The sequence below is a fragment of the Notamacropus eugenii genome, chromosome 4 (assembly GCF_028372415.1).
Source record: "Notamacropus eugenii isolate mMacEug1 chromosome 4, mMacEug1.pri_v2, whole genome shotgun sequence".
NCBI classification, from domain to species: domain Eukaryota; kingdom Metazoa; phylum Chordata; class Mammalia; order Diprotodontia; family Macropodidae; genus Notamacropus; species Notamacropus eugenii.
The window spans coordinates 29,716,702-29,738,671 of NC_092875.1; the positions used below are offsets into that span (position 1 = coordinate 29,716,702).

General features: G+C 42.4%; 1 protein-coding gene across 7 annotated transcripts in view; it reads left to right on the top strand.

The window, feature by feature from the left end:
• The window catches only part of MED13L (mediator complex subunit 13L), a 415,471-nt gene that overhangs the window by 356,057 nt on the left and 37,444 nt on the right, over positions 1 to 21,970 (top strand). For 6 of the 7 annotated variants that reach the window (XM_072600340.1, XM_072600342.1, XM_072600339.1 and 3 more), the window contains 5 exons: positions 98 to 222; positions 4,902 to 5,001; positions 14,629 to 14,849; positions 15,198 to 15,403; positions 18,460 to 19,382. In XM_072600340.1, the coding sequence (XP_072456441.1) occupies positions 98 to 222; positions 4,902 to 5,001; positions 14,629 to 14,849; positions 15,198 to 15,403; positions 18,460 to 19,382 (1,575 nt within the window). The remainder of the gene's footprint in view (positions 1 to 97; positions 223 to 4,901; positions 5,002 to 14,628; positions 14,850 to 15,197; positions 15,404 to 18,459; positions 19,383 to 21,970) is intronic. The other variant, XM_072600338.1, reaches the window with a different exon arrangement.

Consider the following 21,970-nt stretch of genomic DNA (forward strand, 5'->3'; position numbering starts at 1 on the left):
CAAGAGCTGTTCATCTTCCTCCTCTGACAAAGAAAGAACCATTGACATCCTTCATCCTGCTTTTGTGGGCCCTGGTTTTTTTTCTCCTTTCCCATAGATGTCCGTCAAGAGAGTGCTGCCAGCAGAGCAGGCCCCAGCAGCCTTACGCAGGTGACTGATCTGGCCCCTTCACTTCATGACTTGGACAACATCTTTGATAATTCTGATGAGGATGAACTTGGGGTGAGTCTGTTATCCTAGAGGCTAAATCAAATCCACAGTCAGAAAACATGTTGTCAACAAACTGTTACTAAAATGAGTAAAGTTAAGTTTGGGGGCTAAGCTGGTGTTTTACATATTCATGATACTTCTCTAATCAGAGCAAGATAAGACCCAATTTCCAGTTTTGAATGTTTTACAGGCTGCTTTGTGCATTTAGCAAAAATGGTAAAGTTCAGAGTACATTGTATCTTTCATCCTTGCCATCCGATACATGACTTCTCACTTTTTGCACATTTTTCAAGTTTGCTTTGTGAAATCTTCCAAAATATCGTGGGACTTTGGAGGTTGAGGGATCACCTAGATCTGTTAGAGAATCTTTGAACTAGCCTTCATGCAGAAATTTTAATTTAGAAATGATATTTTATGATTTTCATTTAGCCAGTGTTTTATTTCATCACAGAGTAAATATTATTACCTGCTGTCCCAGACAGTGTAAGAGCTGGGTATACATTGGGGCACCAAAAGACAGTCCCTGCCTTCAAGGAGCTTGTAGTCTAATGGAGGGGACAGCATGCAAACAAATAGATACAAAGCAAGCTCTGTACTGGATCAATAGCAGACAATTACAGAGGAAAGGCCTTGGAAGTAAGAGCGGTTGAGAAGGCTTCCTGTAGAAGGTGGGGTTTTAGGTGGGACTTAAAGGAAGCCAGGGAGGTCTGTAGGTGGTGCTGAGGTAGGAGAGTGCTCCAGACATTGGGGCGGCTAGAAACAATGGCTAGGACCAAGAGATAAAGTATCTTGTTCATGGACTAGCCAGGAGGCCAGTGCCCATGGATCAAAGAACACATGTTGTGGGAGGAAGGTGTGAGAAGACTGGAAGGGTGGGTGGGGGTACCCTTTAAACCCATTTTGTATTTGCTACTGGAAGTGATAGGGAGCCATGAGAGCCTCCTGGAGGAATGGAGATGGTGGGGGTGGTATATCACAGTTGAAACTGAGCTTTAGAAAAATCACTTTAGACTGTGATACTTCCAGGACCCAAGATGGCAGAGTGATTGGTAATTGCTATCTCCCTCCTTTTGTTGACATAGAAGAGCCCAGAGAATACCTCCTCAGGAAAAACCCTGGAACAGTGGGAACAGCAGAAGGGGTAAAAAGTCTCTTAGCATGTGAGGCTAGGAAAATCACTAAGGAGGGTACCTCTTGCTGTGGCTGAAAGGGACCAGTGCAGGACAGAGCTGTCCCAGATATCCCCACCTCAGCAAACTGGGAGAAGATCCTGAGCCCCAGGGGGTAAAGCCAACAACCGCCAACACCAGGACCTCAGGCATACCTCAGCACCCCAGGGGAATCCAGAAGACACTAGCCTAGACAGGATCACCAGCTGCTGAGCTTGCCTATGCTGTAGCTCAGCAGAGGAGACCTCCTGTAGCCAGACCACCCTTCCCCCACACTTAATGCAGCTAGCTCCAGGGTAACTCCAGGGAAATCCAAAAAGACTGCACCTGGCCTCTGCTTTCCAGCATCAGCCAGCTCAGCACCAGGTAAGCTGCAGCATTTTCGCTTCTGGCTGAAAGAAGCAGAGGCCACAACACACAATGCCTCAAGTTTTAGGCGCAAGAACTGTGGGACAGAGCCCCCGTGCCCCTGATGCAGAGATCTACTTTAAAAGCCAGGAAAAGGGTGATCATCATGAGTAAGAAGCAAAGCAGAAAAGGAAAGACCATAGAATCTTTCTATAGGGAAAAGAAGCAAAACACGATTACCAAAGCGGTCAGCATTGAGACTGTACTCCCATCTGAAACTGCAGAAGGGAATATGAACTGGTCTAAAGCACAAAGAGCCTTCTTGGAAGAGCTCAGGAAAGATTTTAAAAGCCAAGTTGGAGAAATAGAAGAAAAAACTGACCAGTGTTGTTAAAAATATGAAAAAAGAAGTCACAGAACAATTTAAAAGGAAAATTGGACAAATAGAAAAGGAAGTACAAAACCTAACTGGAGAAAATAACTCCTTCAAAAGAACAATTGAACAGATGGAAAAGGAGATGTCAAAGTTAACTGAAAAAAACAAAGCTTAGAATCAGGCAAGTAGAAACTAATGACTCTTATGAGACATCAAGAAGCAGTCAAACAGAATCTAAAGAATTAAAAGATAGAAGGAAATGTAAAATATCTAATTGGAAAAACAACTGACCTGGAAAATAGATCCAGGAGAGAAAATCTAAGGATTATTGGTGTACCAGAAAGCCATGATGAAAAGAAGAGCATGGACAATATCTTCCAAGAAATCATAAGGAAAATTGCCCAGAAGTCCTAGACCCAGAGGGCAAACTGGTCATCAAAAGAATCCACTGTTCACCTCCTCAAAGGGACCCCAAACTAAAAACAGCAAGGCATATCACTGCCAAATTGCAAAACTATCAAGTGAGGGAGAAAATACTGCAGACATTCAGAAAGAAATCATTCACATATCAAGGAGCTACAGTCAGGATCACACAGGACCTTGTAGCTTCTACATTAAAAGATTGGAGGGATTTGAATATGGTGATTCGTACGGCAAAGGAACTGAAACTAAAACCAAGGAACAATTTACCCAGCAAAGTTGTGCATGATATTTCCGGCAAGGAGATGGACATTCAGTGAAATGAGGGATTTCTAGACCTTCCTGATGAAAAGGCTCAATAGAAAATTCAGTCTTCAAACTCAGGTCTCAAGAGAGGCATAAAAAAGTAAACAGAGAAAAAAAAAACCTTGCTATTCAATATGGGCAAACTGTTTACATCAAAGGAAGATGATACTTGTTAATCTTGAGAATTGTATATCTGTTATGATATATAAAGGGGATATACGTAGATAGAGGGAGTGGTATAAAGTAAAATGATGTCATGATAAAAATGAGATTTAAGAGAGTGAAGGGATTGTAATGGGAGATGTGAAAAGGAGGAGTCAGAAAAAGGTAAATTACATCATAGGAAGAAGCACAAAAATATATTATAGTAGAAGGAAAGAGGAGAGGGAGAAGAGCACTGTATGAGATTTACTCTCATCTGATTGGGTTCAAGGAGGGAACGGCAAACTCAGTTAAGGATAGAAATACAACTAGCAAGGAATAGTGTATTTATCAGATTTATGGAGAAGGGAAGAATTTTTGACTAAACAAGAGATAGAAAGCATTATGTAGTGCAGAATGGATAATTTTGATTGCATTAAATTGAAAAGTTTTTACACAAACAAACCCAATGCAACCAAAATTACAAGGGAAGCAGAAAACTGGAAAAGAATTTTTGCAGCTAGTGTCTGTGATAAAAGGTCTCATTTCTAAAATAGATAGAGAATTGAGTCAAATGTACAAGAATACAAGTCGTTCCCCAGTTGATAAATGGTCAAAGGGCATGAACAGGAAGTTTTCAGAGGAAGAAATTAATACTATCTTCAGTCATATAAAAAATGCTCTACATCACTATTGATTAGGAGATGCAAATCAAAACAACTCTGAGGTACCACATCATACCTTGATTGACTAATATGACAAAACAGGAAGATGATAAATGTTGGAGAAGATGTGGGAGAATTGGAACACTAATTCATTGTTTGTGGAGCTGTGAGCTAATCCAGCCATTCTGGAGAGCAATTTGGAACTATGCCCAAAGGGCTACAAAAATGTGCATACCCTTTGACCTAGCAATATTGCTTCTAGGACTGTATCCCCAAGAGATCATAAAAATGGGAAAGGGTCCCACATGTACAAAAATATTTATAGCAACACTCTTTGTGATGGCCAAAAACTGGAAATCAAGGGGATGCCTATCAATTGGGGAATGACTGAATAAAATGTGATACATGATTGTAATGGAATGCTATTGTGCTGTAAGAAATGATGAACAGGAAGATTTCAGAGAGGCCTAGAAAAACTTATATGAACTGATGCTGAGTGAAAGGAGCAGAACCAGGAGAACTTTGTACATAGCATCAACCACAGTGAGCAAGGAATTTTTCTGGGAGACTTAGTACTTCATTGCAATGCAAGAACCTAAAAAATTTCCAGTGGACTCTTGAGGCAAAACACCTTCCAAATGCAGAAAAAGAACTATGGAATTGGATCACAGATAGAAGCAGACCATTTTCTTTTGTATCATGTTTTGTTTTATGATTTTTCCCATTCTTCTTAATTCTTCTATGCAACATGTATTTAATAAGAATGTACATGTAGAACATAAGATTGTAAGCCATTTCAGGAAGGGAGGAGAAAAATCTAAGATATATGAAATGATTGTCAAACACTGAAAACAAATAAAATAATTTAATTTTACAAAAAGAAAAAAAATCACTTTAGTGACTGAATGGAGAATGAACTGGCATGGAGAGGGTGAGCACAAGAGGCACCTGGACTGACCACCAGGCCCAGGGTGGGGCATTGTCATAGGAGAGGAGTGGGTAGATTCAAAAGATGCTGCAAAGGTGAGGTCCAGCAGGTCTTGGCATTAGCTTGGACTCCAGGGTGGGGTGAGAGATAGTGAGGAGTATTTAGATTAATTCGCCTTTGAGAATTGCCTGGGGATGCTCGGAGGTTCAGTGAGGTGTCTAAGATTGCACAGCATGTTAGAGATAGTACCTGATCCCACCTGTTCTAGCCTCCATAGTCAACTCTTCTCCCTTGCCACATCTTTGCCAATAAAGTATTCCCTGCAAATATCTTTCCAGGCTGCATCACCAGCACTACGGTCATCAAAAATCCCCACAGCAGGAGCCGAAGACCGACCTCTGGGCAAAGATGGGAGAATGGCAGTTCCTTATCCTCCAAGTGAGTATAGCAGCTTCATTTTGACTTCATTCATTCCCTGTATTAACATCATGGGCACCTCTTTTTTCCCCTTAAAACTAAGAATTAAAAGTCACTATTTTGATTGGCCTTCCAAAAATGACTGGACACTTTCAACTCTGTGTCCCAAAGCAAGAATTTTTTTTCTCATTTTAAGGCACTTGAAATATTTGACTTGTTTTTCGTTGTCTAATATTGCTTTTCTAGAAAGAATGGTGCTGTATTTTAAAGTGAGGATTCATTGAAAAAGTTTGTAGAGTATTTTCATGTGTGCATCAGTTTTCTTCAGTATTATTCTAGAAAATATCCTGGATATCAGTCAGTTTCCACTGATCAACTTTCAGATATATGACCCAATTTTGATACTTTCTTGTCAGTAAAAGTAGTTCTCTGTGCATGTTCACAGTAGGAGGAATTGCCTTCTAGAACATTCATAAGAAATCAGACTATTAAATGAGAGCACAGAAAATCAGCATAACTGTGTGGCTGCTCTGAAGAAGAAATATAATTTCACTGCAAATCATTCTTTAATACCTTCTCATTAACTTCAACTGGTAATGAGAACAAATTGAGGGGAAAAACCACCATGTCACAGGGATGAGTCAAAGAGTTTTATGGACCCATAAAGGCTGCACTGATTTACTCAAATGTGGACATACAGAGTGTACAGAGATGGGAGTGTGACAGTTTTAGTAGATCCCATAGCTTTTTAAAATATGCAAAGCTTTCTCAAGCATGACACATGTGAAAATGAATAATGATAGCCAGGCACTCACTCTAGTTTTTTTAATTAAACATTTTTCTTTTTTTATGACTGCTCTGCAGAATTGTACAAACATAGAATGCAGAGATTAAAAGAAACAGTGGAAAAGAGATGCCTGTGGAATCGGCCAGATCAATGAATCCTTTCACTCAGATTGAACTGCTTAATTCTCTCTGTCCCTTTTGTCATTAACAAGTGATATATAGCAATTTGTGTGAGATGTTAGTCCTCACCAAACCCTGTTCACTGACTGTCCTACAGTTGGCATCCTTGCCCGGCATCCTTGCCCACCTTCCTAAGAACTGCTGGAAATGTTGTTATAAGGCCCACGTTATCTATCATAACAGTCAAAAAATTGGAACTCTCTCAGAGACTACTTTGAATGGATTAGTATCAGCTCAGCATTTCTAGTTTGTCCAAAGTTACGTTTTGATAAGTGTTGAGAGTACAGGGATATAGTTGCTTTTTCAGACAAAGAGAAAATGCAAATGTTACATTTATTTTAAATGTCAAGAAATTTGTTTTTAGGGGAGAATAAAACAAGGTATTTAAGGAGCAATTTTCAACTCTATTTTGTGCCGTTTGGCACAAACATGGCAGAATTTTTATGTTACACTTAAGTAAACAAACTGAAAAAACCTTTATTCTGAGTGATTTCATCATGGGTTTAGTCCTTTATCTCATTCTGTATGATTTTTCCAACATTGATGGTACCTGAAGTTTAGCACTTCAGTGGAAATGAACTTTAGCATTGGAAATACCCTCTGAAGCTATACCTCTGACTTTCAGGTAGATCACATTTGCCTTGACAATGACCCCCAGGTGCCCATGAATTTTCATTAGCTGCAGTTCATATTAATCCTTTAAAGTGACAGATGTACCCTGTTTTATTTAAAACCTGCACTTCTGAAAAGTTGGGTGCAAAGGAATTATGTTGTAAGTGTTCTCAGCAAGCCTGTTTTTTATTTTCATGTCTCATGCACACTCATGCCGGCATGTACCCCTGCCTGTGAGCTTTGCCTTGTCTCCTCTCCCTTCTTCCTTGGATGTAGAAATTGAACCCGGAGGCAGGTGGGGATCTGGAATTTTGGGGAGCCAAAGGCCAGTGCACGAGGATGACTGTCCACTTGTGCGTGAGAAGTGCAGTTACCAGTCATGCCTTTCCTAGGCCTCAGGGTGGACCAGTTCTTGTCAGTATCCCAATTGTACGTTTAGCTACTTGACCTGAATGTGAGCGTTATTGCTCTCAAGGGGAACCAAACGAGAGTGTGCGCGTGGATCAGATCAAATCCATCGCCAGGACCAAAAAAGCAAATGAAAGTGCATTGCCTGCTGGGTGTCAGGGTCAGATGATCGGCCTGAGTGGAACCGGAGAATCAGTTTCAGTGTTCCTTAAGCACCCATTATCCACCTTGACTTGTGGGTTATACTAGGGGATGTCCATCAATTCCTTGCTAACCACTTAAACTAAGTATCTGGAGGGACCTTTCTACCTTCCCTCCGCCTTTTGACCTCCCTATTTCTTTCTGTGGCCACCTCCTTCTCCCTTCTCCCATATTTGAACCCTTGCCCATATTCTCTCAGGTTTCTCCCTCACTGTTCTGGCCCCCATCCAAACAGGATTTTTACTAGCCCTTTCTTCCTTTGTGGTGTCTCTCCTCCCACTGCCATCACACAGTCTCTTTGCCAACCACCTGCACTGTTCTGATTACCTGTAATCACTTTCCTTGCTTCCAGGCTCCCATCCATCCATCCATCCTTTCTCCTTCCTAATGGCCAAGTGTGGCTCCTCATTTCCTGCCAAATGTCAGACATGTCATTCTGGCACTGAAGGCATTACACATGGGTATCATGCCCACCTTTCCAATCCTGCCTCATGATCACCCTCTCTCACGTGCAGTCTATTCAGCCAGGCTTTTCTGGCCGCCATACCTTTGTTCTCTCTGTTCTTTAGGCCTGGCATGCCCTTGCCCTCACTCTCCAGGATAATTGCTAATCCCACAGACATCTACCTGCATATTCTGGAGTCCATCATTTGCATTTGTGTGAGCTCCATGGAAGCCTTGTCTGTGAGCTGAACCTTCCTCTGGATGTGACTTTGGAAATGCCTGACAAGTGTTTGAATAAGATAGAGACCACAGTTCAGGTGTAGCCCCTTAAGGACAGGTGTTACATCTGAGGATATCAGAGGCTGGTCTATTGTCAACCAAGAGTGCATCTTCCAGTGTCTCCTACAAGTGACTATCCAGCCTGTGCTTACAAGGATACAATGAAAGGGACTTCACTAATGCCCTTGTAAGAAACCAGAATTAGGAAGAAGCTTTGGCCTTAAATTCAGCCAGATTCCCCTGCCCACCATGTTCTGAGCTCTGCCCTTTGGGGACCAGGAAACAAGTCTGATTGCTATAACATGAGCCCTTAAGATACAGGGGCCTGCTCTCCTGTCTCTCCACAGTCTTCCTCAGGCTCATCATCTCCAGATCCTTCAAAGGGTCTTCCCTGGCCTGACACCCTCCCCTGCCCCCCAACATGTTCTGTAGTTATTCCCTACTGGCCGTCCTGTGGTGTAGCACTTGGAGGATGATAGGACCAGGGAAGAAAATGGCCAGATTACTGATTCCTCCTGTGAGCCCCCTAAGGTCGTAGCAGCTTTCTCCAGCACGTCACATGATGGTAGTTCTGGTACTCTAGTCCTCCCATGCCCCCCAGATCTTCTTCAGATAAACTAGTGTATCACAAGACAATCTAATTACTACTTTGGGGGACATGACTTAAATATGGGAATGACAGACTCCTGGCCAGGGAGAGAGAAAAATGTAATGATAAACATATTGATTATGTAGATTACATGATACTTGGATGTTGGCCAAATGTTTTATATCTGTTATCCACTCTGAGCTTTACAACATCCCTGCTTTGTAAAACAAGAACCCAAGGCTCATACGAGCTCAGTGACGTGTGTGAGAGGAGGGATTGTGACCTTCCCCACTGGAAGAACAACACTGCCTCCACCCATGGAAGGCTGGGCAGAACTGCCTGGAGTCTTCAAAGGAAAATCAAGAGGGCTTTAACCTGAAAAGGAAGGAGATCAAAAACAAACTGTGTGTGTGTGTGCATGCGCACTCATGTGCATATGTGTGTGTGAGTATTCAGCCAGATATTACAGAGAGTAGCTCCAAAGTATGAAGAAAAACCGCATGCCCAGAAATTAGTAAGAGACCCAGGGCTCAAAGGACTGGGATGAGAGAATGGACCATGTGATGTTGTGCAGAGACGTGGCTCCCTTGGTGCCCTCTGCAGTTGAACACCTGTGGGCCAGCTGGCTCAGTCGTTTTCCTTCTTTCACTTTTACATAATGCTGTGTGTGTGTGTATGTATGTATGTGTGTGTGCACATGTTCATGAAAGTGCATGTGCATACAGGGCTTGCCCTCCTCTCCTCTGCCTCCTCTTCTTCAAGGCTCATTCTTGGACAAGCTCATTCCAGACTTATACTTGTCAGTGTTCTGGACAATGCCTTGCCCCACTCGTCATTTACTGTGTATTGACTTATTAAAAAATTCTATTTTGCATCTGCTTGATGTTATTGTACATGTTATTTCCCTCCAGAAGAATGCAGGTTTTTTGAGGTCAAGGGCACTTTTTGTGCCTTTTTGTGGTTTTTTTCCATGTCCATATGGCTCAGCAACGTGCCTGATAGATAGATAGTAGGTACTTAATGAATGCCTCTTGGTTGGTAAATGTAGTTCACAAGTGAGGAAAGTCTGAATTGAACTGAAAATATGGGTCCTTAGCAGGGTGAATTAAAGATCTTCATCAACAAGGCAAATTCTACATCATAGGTGTCATGTGTGGGAACCATATCTAGAATGTGCTCTTAACACTCCTCTTCAAGAGGAACAGGGTAGTGCATGGAGTAGGGATAGTTGCAGTAACATTTCAGTGTACATGGAAATGCTGTCTATATATATATATAATATACATATATATGTACACACACATATACACATACACACATACACATATATACTCACATGTATATATGTACACCATATATGCTCATGTATGTATATGTACACACATATCCATACACATACACAGAAATCTCAAAGCTAAGCCACTGTATGATGCAGTGGACAGACCTGGAGTTGAGGAATGCTACAGTGCTTTCATGCTATTCTTATGAACAGGATAAAGGGATGTGGGCTAGATGGATAGATAGGTGAATTTGGAATGGCTTGACAAGTCAGACCCCTAGAGTAGTTATTAATGGCTTCATGTCAGCCTGGAAGGAAGTCTCTGAGGAGCATGAGCTGCTTCTGTTTTTCTGAGTGCCTTGGATGAAGCCATTGGTGACATGTTTATCAAACTGGCAGAAAGCACAAAGTTGGGAGGGTTGGCAGATGGTTTGGCATGGTGACGAGATTGCCAAAGCTGAGACTGAAAACCCAACTTTCAGTCTGAGTTCTCACATTACCTGTGCACCTGGAGCAAGTTTATCGGCCTCTTTGAGTTTCAGTATCTCCAGTCTATAAAATGATTTCTAAAAGCACTTTCAGTTTTAAGCCTATAATTCTGTGTTTCTCTCTCTAACACATTGTATGACTTCAGTAACATTAAATTTAGTACAGAAAAATGCAAAGTCTTACACTTGGGTCCAAAAAACCTGCACTATAGATTTATAAAATGGAAAAAATACAGCTAGCCAGTGGCCATCTCAACAAAAGATGAGGGGTTTCATTGAGTGCAAACTCAGTATGAGATCGATAATGCAATATGGCGGCCAAAAAAATTGAACCCAGTCTTTGGCTGCATTTAAGGCTCATAGGATCATTAATGTGGGGCTGGAAAAGACCTCAGAGGCCATCTGATCCCACTGCATCATTGTACAGTTGAAGGAGCTGGGATTTGGGGGCAGAGGTGGAGCGATATGCCAAGTGAGGTCCCAGAAGTCAGTGTCAGGAGTAGGATTTAACCCCAGATCTGCTGAGTGGTTCGGGTGGCGAGTCCACCTGAGACACTGCTCTAGGGAAGACAGGCTTCAAGATTGACTAGAGGCCTTCAATGTGAAGAAGAGAGCGCCTCAATGGCTAGAGCTGTCAGGCTCTTGAAGGGCTTCATGTAAAGGAGGGTTTGGGCTTATCCTCCTGGGTGGGCCGGGGCAGGGGGGGGGTGGCATTCTTATGTGTGAGAGCTGTCCCAAGGATGGGGTGCCAAAGGAAATTGCTGAGGATCTGAAACTGCATGACCCTTCATTGGGGGGATTGTAGAGGGGCCTCTACGGCTTCTGAGGTCTTTGGATTTTCTAAACGTTGTCTCTTTCTCCTCATGGAATGTGATGCCAAGCAAATAAATACTTATTGTTTGACTTAAGTATTGAACCAACAAAGTAGGGATTTTTTACATTCAAGCTGTGGCTTTTTCCTTTTAAATAATGATTACACTTAACCATTGCATTTGATTCGAAGTGAAGACTGAAAGGCTGTCAGTGCTTTTGGACTGACCTACTTACTTGGGTTTTCCTTCCCTTACTTGAATATTCAGAGGATAAATGATTCTTGAAGGAAATTTACCCTGCTCTATGGTGGTTCAGAAACCTTCATGCTAACAGTACAGCTCGGACTGAGCATGTAGACCCTGCAGGATAAGGATGGGGGTGTGTCTCAGGACATCCAAGACCATGGAACCTTACTGGTTTTTTACGTTTTCTAAACTAGTTTACCTTCTGTTATAATGATCCATTCAGAATCAAATGAGATAAGAGCTGCAGTGTTTTATAAACCTTCAAGGATGCAGAAATGTTAGTCATGATTATTGATAAGCACTAGTTGATTCTGGAACAAATCTCACGCATCCAGTTTCTTGAGTGTCCTGCTTGACCAGCTGACTGCTGGTTCTTCTGTTCCTCTTCACACATTCTGAGTCTTCGTGTCCCCTACGCTGTGCCAGGTACAGACTGCTCTGCGTACATGTAAATATGCTGTGATCACCAGCGTGTGCAATTGCGCATCCCGGTGAAGAGGATCCACGCTTTTGTTGTGTGATCCATGACGGCTTTGGCTTTCCCTTCTATGCAGATTAATATCTAATATGCCCTTTAAATACATCCCCCTTTTTAGTTAGTTTTAGTGTAGAAGTTAAGCCTTGACCTTGAATCATCAGACCTTTCTCTTTTATTTTTGTTTTGTTCTAAAGTCTAAGAACAGGTTAGAAAAGCAAGTTTTAAAAATTTAAAACAAACTGAATATTTTTCCTCTTCAGAATTTCAGTCCTGTATATAACAGAATCTAGTCTAAAACATCCTTAGTTTTTAAACCCTGGATTGGCAGAGTGGATATAATGCTGAGCCATGAATTGGGAAGACCTGGTCTAACCCCTCACTATCTGGTAACTGGGCAAGTCACTTGCTCAGCCTGTTTCCTCACCTATAAAGTGGGTGGCAGGGTTGATGGTAGCCCTCAGAGATGTCAGTCTCAGGGTGAGTTCCAAAGCTGACCTTGGTACACTGGGAAAGAACCCTGGCTTTGGAGTCAGAGGAACTCGGTTCAGATCCTGGTTCTTCTGTTTATAACTTTGGTGACTTCGGGGAAGTCATTTCATCTCCCAGGGCCTCAGTTTCTTCATCTGTGATATGAGGAAATTGGACCAGGTCAACTGTGAGATTCCTCCTAGCTCTAGATCCCTTATCCTGGGAACTCCCTAGAAGGGCCATTTGAGGAGTAGGAAGGAGATGGTCTTTGGAGATCTGATGGGAAGGGAGATGAGAAAGGCAGAATGCCAAGGCGGGTGGCTGAATGTGATGTGAATGCTCTGGGGCTGGTTAGAAAATGTCTTCCTTAGTCACCCTGCAGCCTCACTAATCCCCAGGTGAAGTTTCCAGGCCACTTCGGGGAATGAGTTCTTGAGGTCTGGTCCAGAGGATGCTGATCTGGGTACAAAGAAGGGGGAGTCAGGAACAAGACAGGGGACAAGTTGCCTAGAGTGAATCGGACAGGGTGAAGTAGGTGGGGTAGCTCCGGTAATCAGTACTCTGACATTTATGTTGGACTTGAAAATTTACAGAGCAGCATCTGAATGAATGTCAGCCTTAAGCAGGGCCAGGTTTTATAAGAGAGGAGGGAAAGTGAGGCTCGGAGGATGTTGAGTAGCCCTGTACCCTTCCCCCTCCCGCATTTATACAGCAGAAGTGACAGATTAGTCTGAATTAGTAAGGCCAGGAAAAAGAGAGAGGAAAGAACCAGGAAATTTGGTCAATCCGTCTATCTCATCCTAAACTAAACTCATCCAAACCAAACCGTGTGCTCAGAGCTTGTGGATCAGCCTGCTGCACAAGCACCACCTCGTGGCCAAGTTACATCGCTGCACTCTGTACACTAGATGCCTCTGTAAGGAAGGCTGACGTCCCTAATAGAGCAAAACAATGCCTTGACCTGCAATTTGTAGAGGGGCTTAATGTGGCCTGAGATCCTTTACACTAGGACCTATTCAACTCTGATTGTAGTATCTTGGGAGCTAGTAGCATGACAAGTTAGAGGAAAGGCCTAATTAATGGACTGGATGGTAGGTGCTGAGTCCTCATTTTGTCCTCCAGCAGCCAAAGCCCCGTTTTCGTCAGGATTGGGAGGCAGAATCAGCCAGTGGCCTGTTCGTGAGGATTTGTGAAAGCCTGGCCAGGGTTCACAGGGAGCTCTCTTCAAGCCTGACTCTATTTTAATACCAAATGTCATTGTACATATGCTGTAAAAAGCCGATTTCAGAGGCATATTTCTTTTCCTAAATGTGCTTGTGCACATGTACACATTTTCTGAATTTAGTAACTGAATTACTTTATGTAAAACTATACTTGGAAACAACCATATTTTTAAAGTCACTTTTAAAATGTTTTAATGGATCAGGTGAGTTTCATTGTTGAGGAATTTCTACCAGTGTAAACTGTTCCTTACTCTGCACGTTCAGGGTTTACAAAGGTGCCAGGGGCATTGAGAAGTTGCCAGAATCACCCAGCAGAGGTGTGTGTGATGTACTAATTGGACTGAGGTCTTCCCAACTCCATGGTCAGGTCACTGTGCCACTGCTTCTCAGTCCACTTGGCTAAATGCCATTTTCCCCTTTGAATCCTACAAAATCATACTTCTATTCATTACCAAGGATGTCTTTGTTATGAATTGATGCCATATTACTGTGCTAAGTATCTCACTCTGAAACATACTGTTTGCTGTAACGTCAAATCTGAAAAGTAGCTGTCAGAGGAAGTTAGTCCTGAACGACATTTTGGAATGTTTTAAGACTTATAGTCAGGCTTGGTAGCACAGTTCCATACAGTATTAAGAGTTGGCATCAAAATTTCTCTAATTTTTATCTCCCAAATGTAAATGCTGAGTAAGAACAGTCCCTCAGCTTTTCACTAACCAAGGTTAACGTGCCTCATGCAATCCTTGTAAATAGAAAGGGGCAGTAAGTGTCATCATCCCATCTTATGACTCCCTGTTTCTGTGTAGTTATCCAAGCTTTCAGCTTTTCCCTTTAGACTCTGTGGTATTGCAGTTGATTGAGGGGTAATGAGATCCAAAGGCAAGAACCTTTGTGATTGTTTAATCACTGTCAGCCCTAACAAGAAGGTGCAACAGCGATGCGGTTCCAGAGCAGAGTTAATTCTTGCTAATACTCATGCTGATAGCTTGAGTTGTTACTCTCCCCAGTTACGTGTGTATTGGTTCTGTGTGATGTCACCGTTTAATTAGCAGCATAATGTTCTATGCCAAAGAGAGCATTTAGTGATTAGCTGTGATAAAAATGTTCTTTAAAGGAAGGGTGATTTTTGAATGTCTGTCTGTCCTCTCCCTTTAGCAGTGGCAGATCTACAAAGGATGTTTCCTACTCCTCCGTCTTTAGAACAACATCCTGCTTTCTCTCCTGTGATGAATTATAAAGATGGCATCAGCTCGGAGACCGTGACGGCATTGGGCATGATGGAGAGCCCCATGGTCAGCATGGTCTCGACCCAAATCACAGAGTTCAAAATGGAAGTGGAAGATGGGTTAGGAAGTCCTAAACCTGAGGAAATTAAGGTAAGGCCACTGAGGCAGGTCAGAGTCCCAAGAAGGCTCTGTAAGAACTATTTAAAAATGGGAAATGCATATGTTATTTTATAGGTGGGCATTTCCGTGATAGGGCAAAATAAATTGTTGAGTAGAACTCTTTGATTTGGTGTGTCTTAGCCATTGATGCATTATTTAGAATAATTTGGTATAAATACAAATCTTAGTCTATGTTTTTAGTAGTTAATTACTCCAGGTAATTTATTTTAAGAGAAATGTGGAATTTGGGTTGTTCTCTGTTTTCTTCCTGATAGCTCCTCCCACAGTGTTGGTTTTTTTGAATCAACCTAACATGACCCTCCTGCCTTGGTTTCACAGGACTTTTCCTATGTGCACCAAGTTCCCACCTTGCAGCCTTTTGTGGGTTCCTCCCTGTTTGCTCCACTGAAAATGCTGCCCAGCCAGTGCCTGCTGCCCCTGAAGGTGCCCGATGCCTGCCTCTTCAGGCCCTCCTGGGCAGCTCCTCCCAAAATCGAGCAGCTGCCTCTGCCACCTGCAGCTGCCTTTGTCCGGGATGGCTACAAGTATGTGCTTGGGGTAGGCGGGAGTGGGGTGGCCGATCTTGCCTTTTCTACCTTAAGTAGGCTTTTCAAAATATGTGCAGGTGGTGACAGCAGCCATGTTTTTGAAATCCCCATAATAGTAGCTCACCTTGTTTTCATGTGCGTCATTACCTGTTGGGAATTACTTTACATCTTTTCAAACTGAGTTTCACACGTGCATTGAAGAAAACTACCCCATTTGTGCACAGAACTCTGTGTCGGAGCTCACACAATAAAGCCACAGCATCTATGTCTGAACAGAGTCTTTGATTACCACGGGCAAAAGTGAGGCTACATCAGACACTTCATTTTATTTGCAGAAGTGAATTCAAAAACATTCTCTTGAAGGAACTTTGCAATGAAATCTTGATGTTTTCTGACCCCATCAAGTCACAAATCAGTCCAAAGGGCCTGACATGCAGGTGTTTGTGGGGAAGAGGGAGGGTGGGTTCTTAAATGATAAATGAATGGTATAGTTGGTTAGAGAGCTTGACTAGGAGGCAGAAACGTTTGAGTTAAAATTCTGCGTCTCAGATCATGGACATGTCACTTCGTATCTCAGACACTAAGTTTTCTCATCTGTAAAATGGCCAAAACAGTATCTCTACTGGTTACCTCACAGGGTTGTAAACAGCGTACTGCTGTCTAAGTGTCTGTTATGATAATGACCTAATTTTCCCATGATCCAGTCAGCTTATCAAGATGATCATTGAAATGACTGAAAAGATTGCTATTTTGTACATATGTTTCCAGTCAGATTACAAACATATTATTTGTGATTCCAATCAAAATTGAAGTGGCTTCAGCCTTTGTTTCCATATGCTGTAGCCTGCGAGATCTAAGTCATAAAGGACTGCCTTCATCTTGTTTTCCTGATGCAAAAGCATCCTGTGTAATGGGGAAATGCCCTAATGATAGACTCCATTCCTTGTGAGAGGCGAACTGGGAGGATTGTATATCACCTTGGGGTCGTAGATACAGGAACTCCCAGGACCCACTTCTCAGGTTACTCTTTGTGAGTGATAGAACTATTGAAGCCAGTACTTGGTTGTTTTCTATTTGGGAATAATTTTTATAGGGGAAATCATTGAAATGTTTAAATCTTTGCTTACAGCTTTCAAGATTTCTTCTAACCCCTTCAAAGGAGGGTGGTGGAAGATAAACTGTATAAGCTATAAGCCCTACTGAGGAAATAATTTTTTTTCCTTGTCTAAACTGCTCGTTAATTTACTGTTTTCAATGAAAAAGAAACTTTGAGTTTGAAATTAATCTAACCAAAGTAATGATTCTTACTGTGGGCCCTAAATAAGTAATGGTTACTAACAATGATTTCCAGGTCACCTTTTCTCACTGGTCAGAGGTAGTCACTGTGTGGTCACTGTGCCTCAGCTGCCCTGAGCCCATATCAACAGCGCTCATTCTAGGAATTCAGGCAGAGCTAGCCTAAGCACTGCAAAGGGATTCTGAAGAATTGCTTCTTGAGGAGGGTTCACTGAATGGGCACCTCTTTGTAGAGTATTCATATGAGTACAGTATTAGAGCACATGAAAAGGCAGCTTGAGAATCAGAGAACTTTTCTTCTCAGAAGCAAAGAATGAGCTCTCTGTTCTCAGACACAGGCTGTGTCAGTAAAATCTGTCAGGAGAACTTTCCAGGGGCTCTCTATCATACACTGACATTTTGACGTTAGGCTTTGTTTTCCCACAATTGACTAGTATTAAACTAGCACTAGTTTATATAGGAAAATGTGTATAATTCATCTATCCTTGTGTGTGTGTGTGTGTGTGTGTGTGTGTGTGTGTGTGTGTGTGTGTGTGTGTGTGTGTGTGTGTGTGTGTGTGTGTCCATGCACGTGCGTGTGCATGCACATTATGGTGAGGGTAGACCAAAAAAAAGCATTGGGTTTAGAATCAGAGGTCCAGTTCAAATCCTGCCTTTTACCTGAGTGACCTGTAGGTCAGTCACTGAACCCTTTCAGGACATCTGTTTTCCTCTTCTGTCACATGATGGTACTGGACTGGAGGAACTCTTCATTCTTTGACAACTCTAAATTCTATGTGCTCTGAAGTATCTGAGGTTTTTCCTTTCAGTGACCCTCCTAAAACAGCGTAGTTAGAAGGAAGGTCTCCAGCTTCTCAGTATCACAGCTCTGGAGCTGCAGGGGTCTCAGAAGCTGTCCAGTCCAGTGCCCTTATTTTACAGATGAAGAAACTGAGGCCCAGGGAGTTTCAGAGGGTGAGATCATAGGGACTGCCAGCCCCAAACCCCATCATTTTACAGGTGAGAAAAGTTAAGGGACTCATCCATAGTCACAGAAATTATTAGTGGCAATAACTGGGACTCACTCCAGGTCTTTTGACTCCATGCCCAGGATTTTTTCCATTATGTCATGCAGGGAATTCAGAGAAAACTTAGTCTCCCTAGTTAGAAATGGGTGGCTCAGGTGATAACAGCAATAATGATGGTGGTGATGATTCATGTTTACGTAGCTTATGTAGTTTATGTAAAATCTGCAAAGGGTTTTACAGATATTATCTCATTTAATCCTCACAACAACCCTGGGAGATATTTTTATCCTCATTTTTTTATTTTAATGAGGAAACAGGGTAAGTGACTTGCGTCTGACGCTGGATTTGAACTTGCGTCCTTCCAACTCAAAGTCCAGCAGCCTTACTCGCTGCCTCCCCAGTTGCTCCCTGAGCATACCTCACATTTCTGTAGTACATATAATATTGTCCATCATCTGTCTAGCTTTTTGATGTGTGTTATTTGCAGAGTGGTATTATAAACATTTTCAACCAAAATAAATTTAGTATGATCAGTAAGTATTAGTTGTGATTACTATTAGAAATAGAATCCTGAATAAATCTGCTAGTAATTGTTAGCTCCACCCCCACCCCTATTTTTACAAATAGAAATATTGAGCCAGTATTGGACCTTAATGAGAAGTGATAGATAAAATGAAGGAGTGGGTTGCTGGGTAGAGACAGCCTTTTCTGGAATGATCTTCTAACATACTGCTGTTCTTTCTGTCACAGTAATGTGCCTAGTGTTGGCAGCCTTGCAGACCAGGATTACCTGAATACACCTGTGACACTGAACAGTGCGGCGCCAGCCAGCAACAGTGGGGCGGGTGTGCTGCCCTCCCCAGCAACTCCTCGCTTCTCTGTGCCGACACCTCGGACACCTCGGACCCCACGGACCCCTAGAGGTGGCGGCACAGCCAGTGGCCAGGGATCTGTTAAGTACGATGGCACTGAGCAGGGGTCACCAGCCTCCACGCCATCCACCACAAGGCCACTCAGCTCTGTGGAACCTGCCACTGCCCAGCCTGTGCCCGAGGCCCATAGTCTGTACGTCACCCTGATTCTCTCCGACTCAGTGCTGAACGTCTTCAAAGACCGGAACTTTGACAGCTGCTGCATATGTGCCTGCAACATGAATATTAAAGGGGCAGATGTTGGGCTCTACATCCCTGACTCTTCCAATGAAGACCAGTACCGCTGCACTTGTGGCTTCAGTGCTATCATGAACCGCAAGCTGGGCTATAATTCTGGGCTTTTTATTGAGGATGAAGTGGATATTTTTGGGAAGAACTCTGATCTCGGCCAGGCAGCCGAGCGGCGGTTAATGATGTGTCAGACTGCCTTCCTGCCTCAGATGGAGGGGCCCAGGAAAGCCCAGGAGCCCCCTGTCAGTCTCCTCCTCCTCCTCCAAAACCAACACACGCAGCCATTTGCAGCCCTGAGCTGCCTGGGCTGTGTCTCCCCAAGTCATCGCCACCCTCTCCCTGGAACACACTGGAGTTACGACAGGGTCCAAGCAGATCACAATGACTCTTGGACAGAGTGTGTCAATGCACTGGAGCAGGGGCGGCAGTACGTTGACAACCCTACTGGCGGGAGAGTGGATGAAGCCCTCGTCCGAAGTGCCACCGTCCACTCTTGGCCACACAGCAATGGTAGGTCTCAGGCTTGAAAACCCTAACAGTTCTGCTTAGAACCAATTTAAGTGAAGGGGACTTCCAGTGCCTTCTTGTTTGGTACCTGGTGTCAGCTTTCCATGTCAGTGGGGCCAGAAAAGCTACAGAAACCAAAATTCAGTCTGGGACAACACCCCTCCCCCTCTTTTTTGTTTTTGTTTTTTTTCCTAATAAATAATTTATTTATTTTTCAGTTCTTAACATTCACTTCCACAAGAATTTGAATTCAAAATTTTCTCCCCACCTCTCTCCACCCCAGGACAGCATGCACCCCATCCCACCCCTTCCTCCAGTCTGTCCTCCCTTCTGTTACCCACCCTTCTTCCATCCTCTTTCCCCTCTATTTTCCTTTAGGACAAAACAGATTTCTATACTCCATTGCCTGTATAGCTTAATTTCCAGTTGCATTCTAAAACAATTTTTAACATTCATTCTTAAAACTTTGAGTTCCATATTTTCTCCCTCCCTTCCTCCCCATCCGCCCTCATTGAGAAAACAAGCAGTTCAATATAGGTCTTACATGTGTAACAATGCAACACTTCCATAATATTTATGTTGTAAAAGACTAACCACATTTCCCTGTGTCCTATCCTGCCCTCCATTTATTCTGTTCTCTCCCTTGATCTATCTTCCCACAATAGTGTTTGCTTCTGATTATCCCTTTCCCCAGTTTGCTTTCCCTTCTGTTATCTTCTCTCTCCTTTCTCCTTCCCCCTTGCCTTCCTGCAGGGTAAAATAGATTTCCATATCCAATTGAGTGTGTGTTATTCCCTCCTTAAGCCAAATCCTGTGAGAGTAAGATTCAATTATTTTCTTTCATCTCTCCCCTGTTCCCCTCCATTGTAGAAGCTCTTTCTTCCCTCTTGTATGTGAGAGGATTTACTATATTCTACCTCTCCCATTCTCTTACTCCTAGTACATTCCATTCAATGGTAAATTTTACTTTTTTAGGTATTCTCCCTTCATATTCAGCTGATCCTGTGCTCGCTCTCTCTCTCTCTCTCTCTCTCTCTCCATATGTATTTACATACGTACATATATATATATACACATACACACATGTACATATACGTGCCTATACATATATAATATACATATACATACATACTCATACATACCTACAAATATATATTCCCTCTAACTACCCTAATACGGAAAGAGGTCTCAGGAGTTACAAATAATATGTTTCCGTGTAGGAGTGTAAACAGTTCAACTTTAATGAGTTCCTTACAGCTTCTCTTTCTTGTTTACCTTTTCATGTTTCTCTTGATTCTTGTATTTAAAAATCAGATTTTCTATTTAGCTCTGGTCTTTTCAACAAGAATGCTTAGAAGTCTTCTATTTAATTGAAATTCCATTTTTTCCTCTGAAGTAATTATATTCAGTTTTGCTGAGTGAGTGATTCTTGGTTTTAATCCTAGCTCCTTTGACCTCTGGAATATCATATTCCAAGCCCTTCGATCCCTTAGTGTAGAAGCTGCTAAATCCTGTGTAATCCTGATTGTATTTCCAAATACTTGAAATGTCTCTTTCTGACTGCTTGTAATATTTTGTCCTTGACCTAGGAACTCTGAAATTTGGCTACAATATTCCTAGGAGTTTTCCTTTTGGGATCTCTTTTAGGAGGTGATAAGTGAATTCTTTCCATTTCTGTTTTACCTTTTGGGTCTAGAATATCAGGGCAGTTTTCCTTGATGATTTCTTGGACTATGATGTCTAGGCTCTTTTTTTTGATCATGGTTTTCAGGGAGACCAATAATTTTAAAATTTTCTTTCCTGGATCTGTTTTCCAGGTCAGTTGTTTTTCCAATGAGATATTTCACATTGTCTTCTATTTTTTCATTCTTTTGATTGTGTTTTGTAATTTCTTGGTTTCTCATAAAGTCATTAGCTTCCATCTGCTGCTCCATTCTAATTTTTAAAGAACTATTTTCTTCGGTGAGCTTTTGAACCACCTTTTCCACGTGACCAATTCTGCTTTTTAAAGCATTCTTCTCCTCATGTGGCTTTTTGGACCTCTTTTGTCATTTGGGTTAGTCTATTTTTAAAGATGTTGTTTTCTTCAGCATTTTTTTGGGTCTCCTTTAGCAGTCTGTTGACTTGCTTTTCATGATTTTCTTGGATTGCTTTCATTTCTCTTCCCAATTTTTACTCCACCTCTCTTACTTCATTTTCAAAATCCTTTTTGAGCTCTTCAATGGCCTGGGACCATTGCATATTTATTTTGGAGGTTTTGGATGCAGAAGCCTTGACTTTGATGTCTTCTTCTGATGGTATGCTTTGTTCTTCCTCATCCAAAAGGATGAAAGAAAATACCTGTTCACCAAGAAAGTTACCTTCTATAGTCTCATTTTTTCCCCTTTTTTGGCATTTTTCCAGCCAGTACTTGAGTCCTTGGTCAAGTGGAGGGTACACTCTGGGGACCTGTAAGTTCTCAGTTCCTCCAAGGTGGCACAGTCAAGCAAGAGGAGTTTACTCCTCTCCTGACCTGTGCTCTGTTCTATGAGCAACCACAAGCACTCTTTTCTGCCCTGGATCTGCGAGTAGATTCCCTCTGCATAGTCACC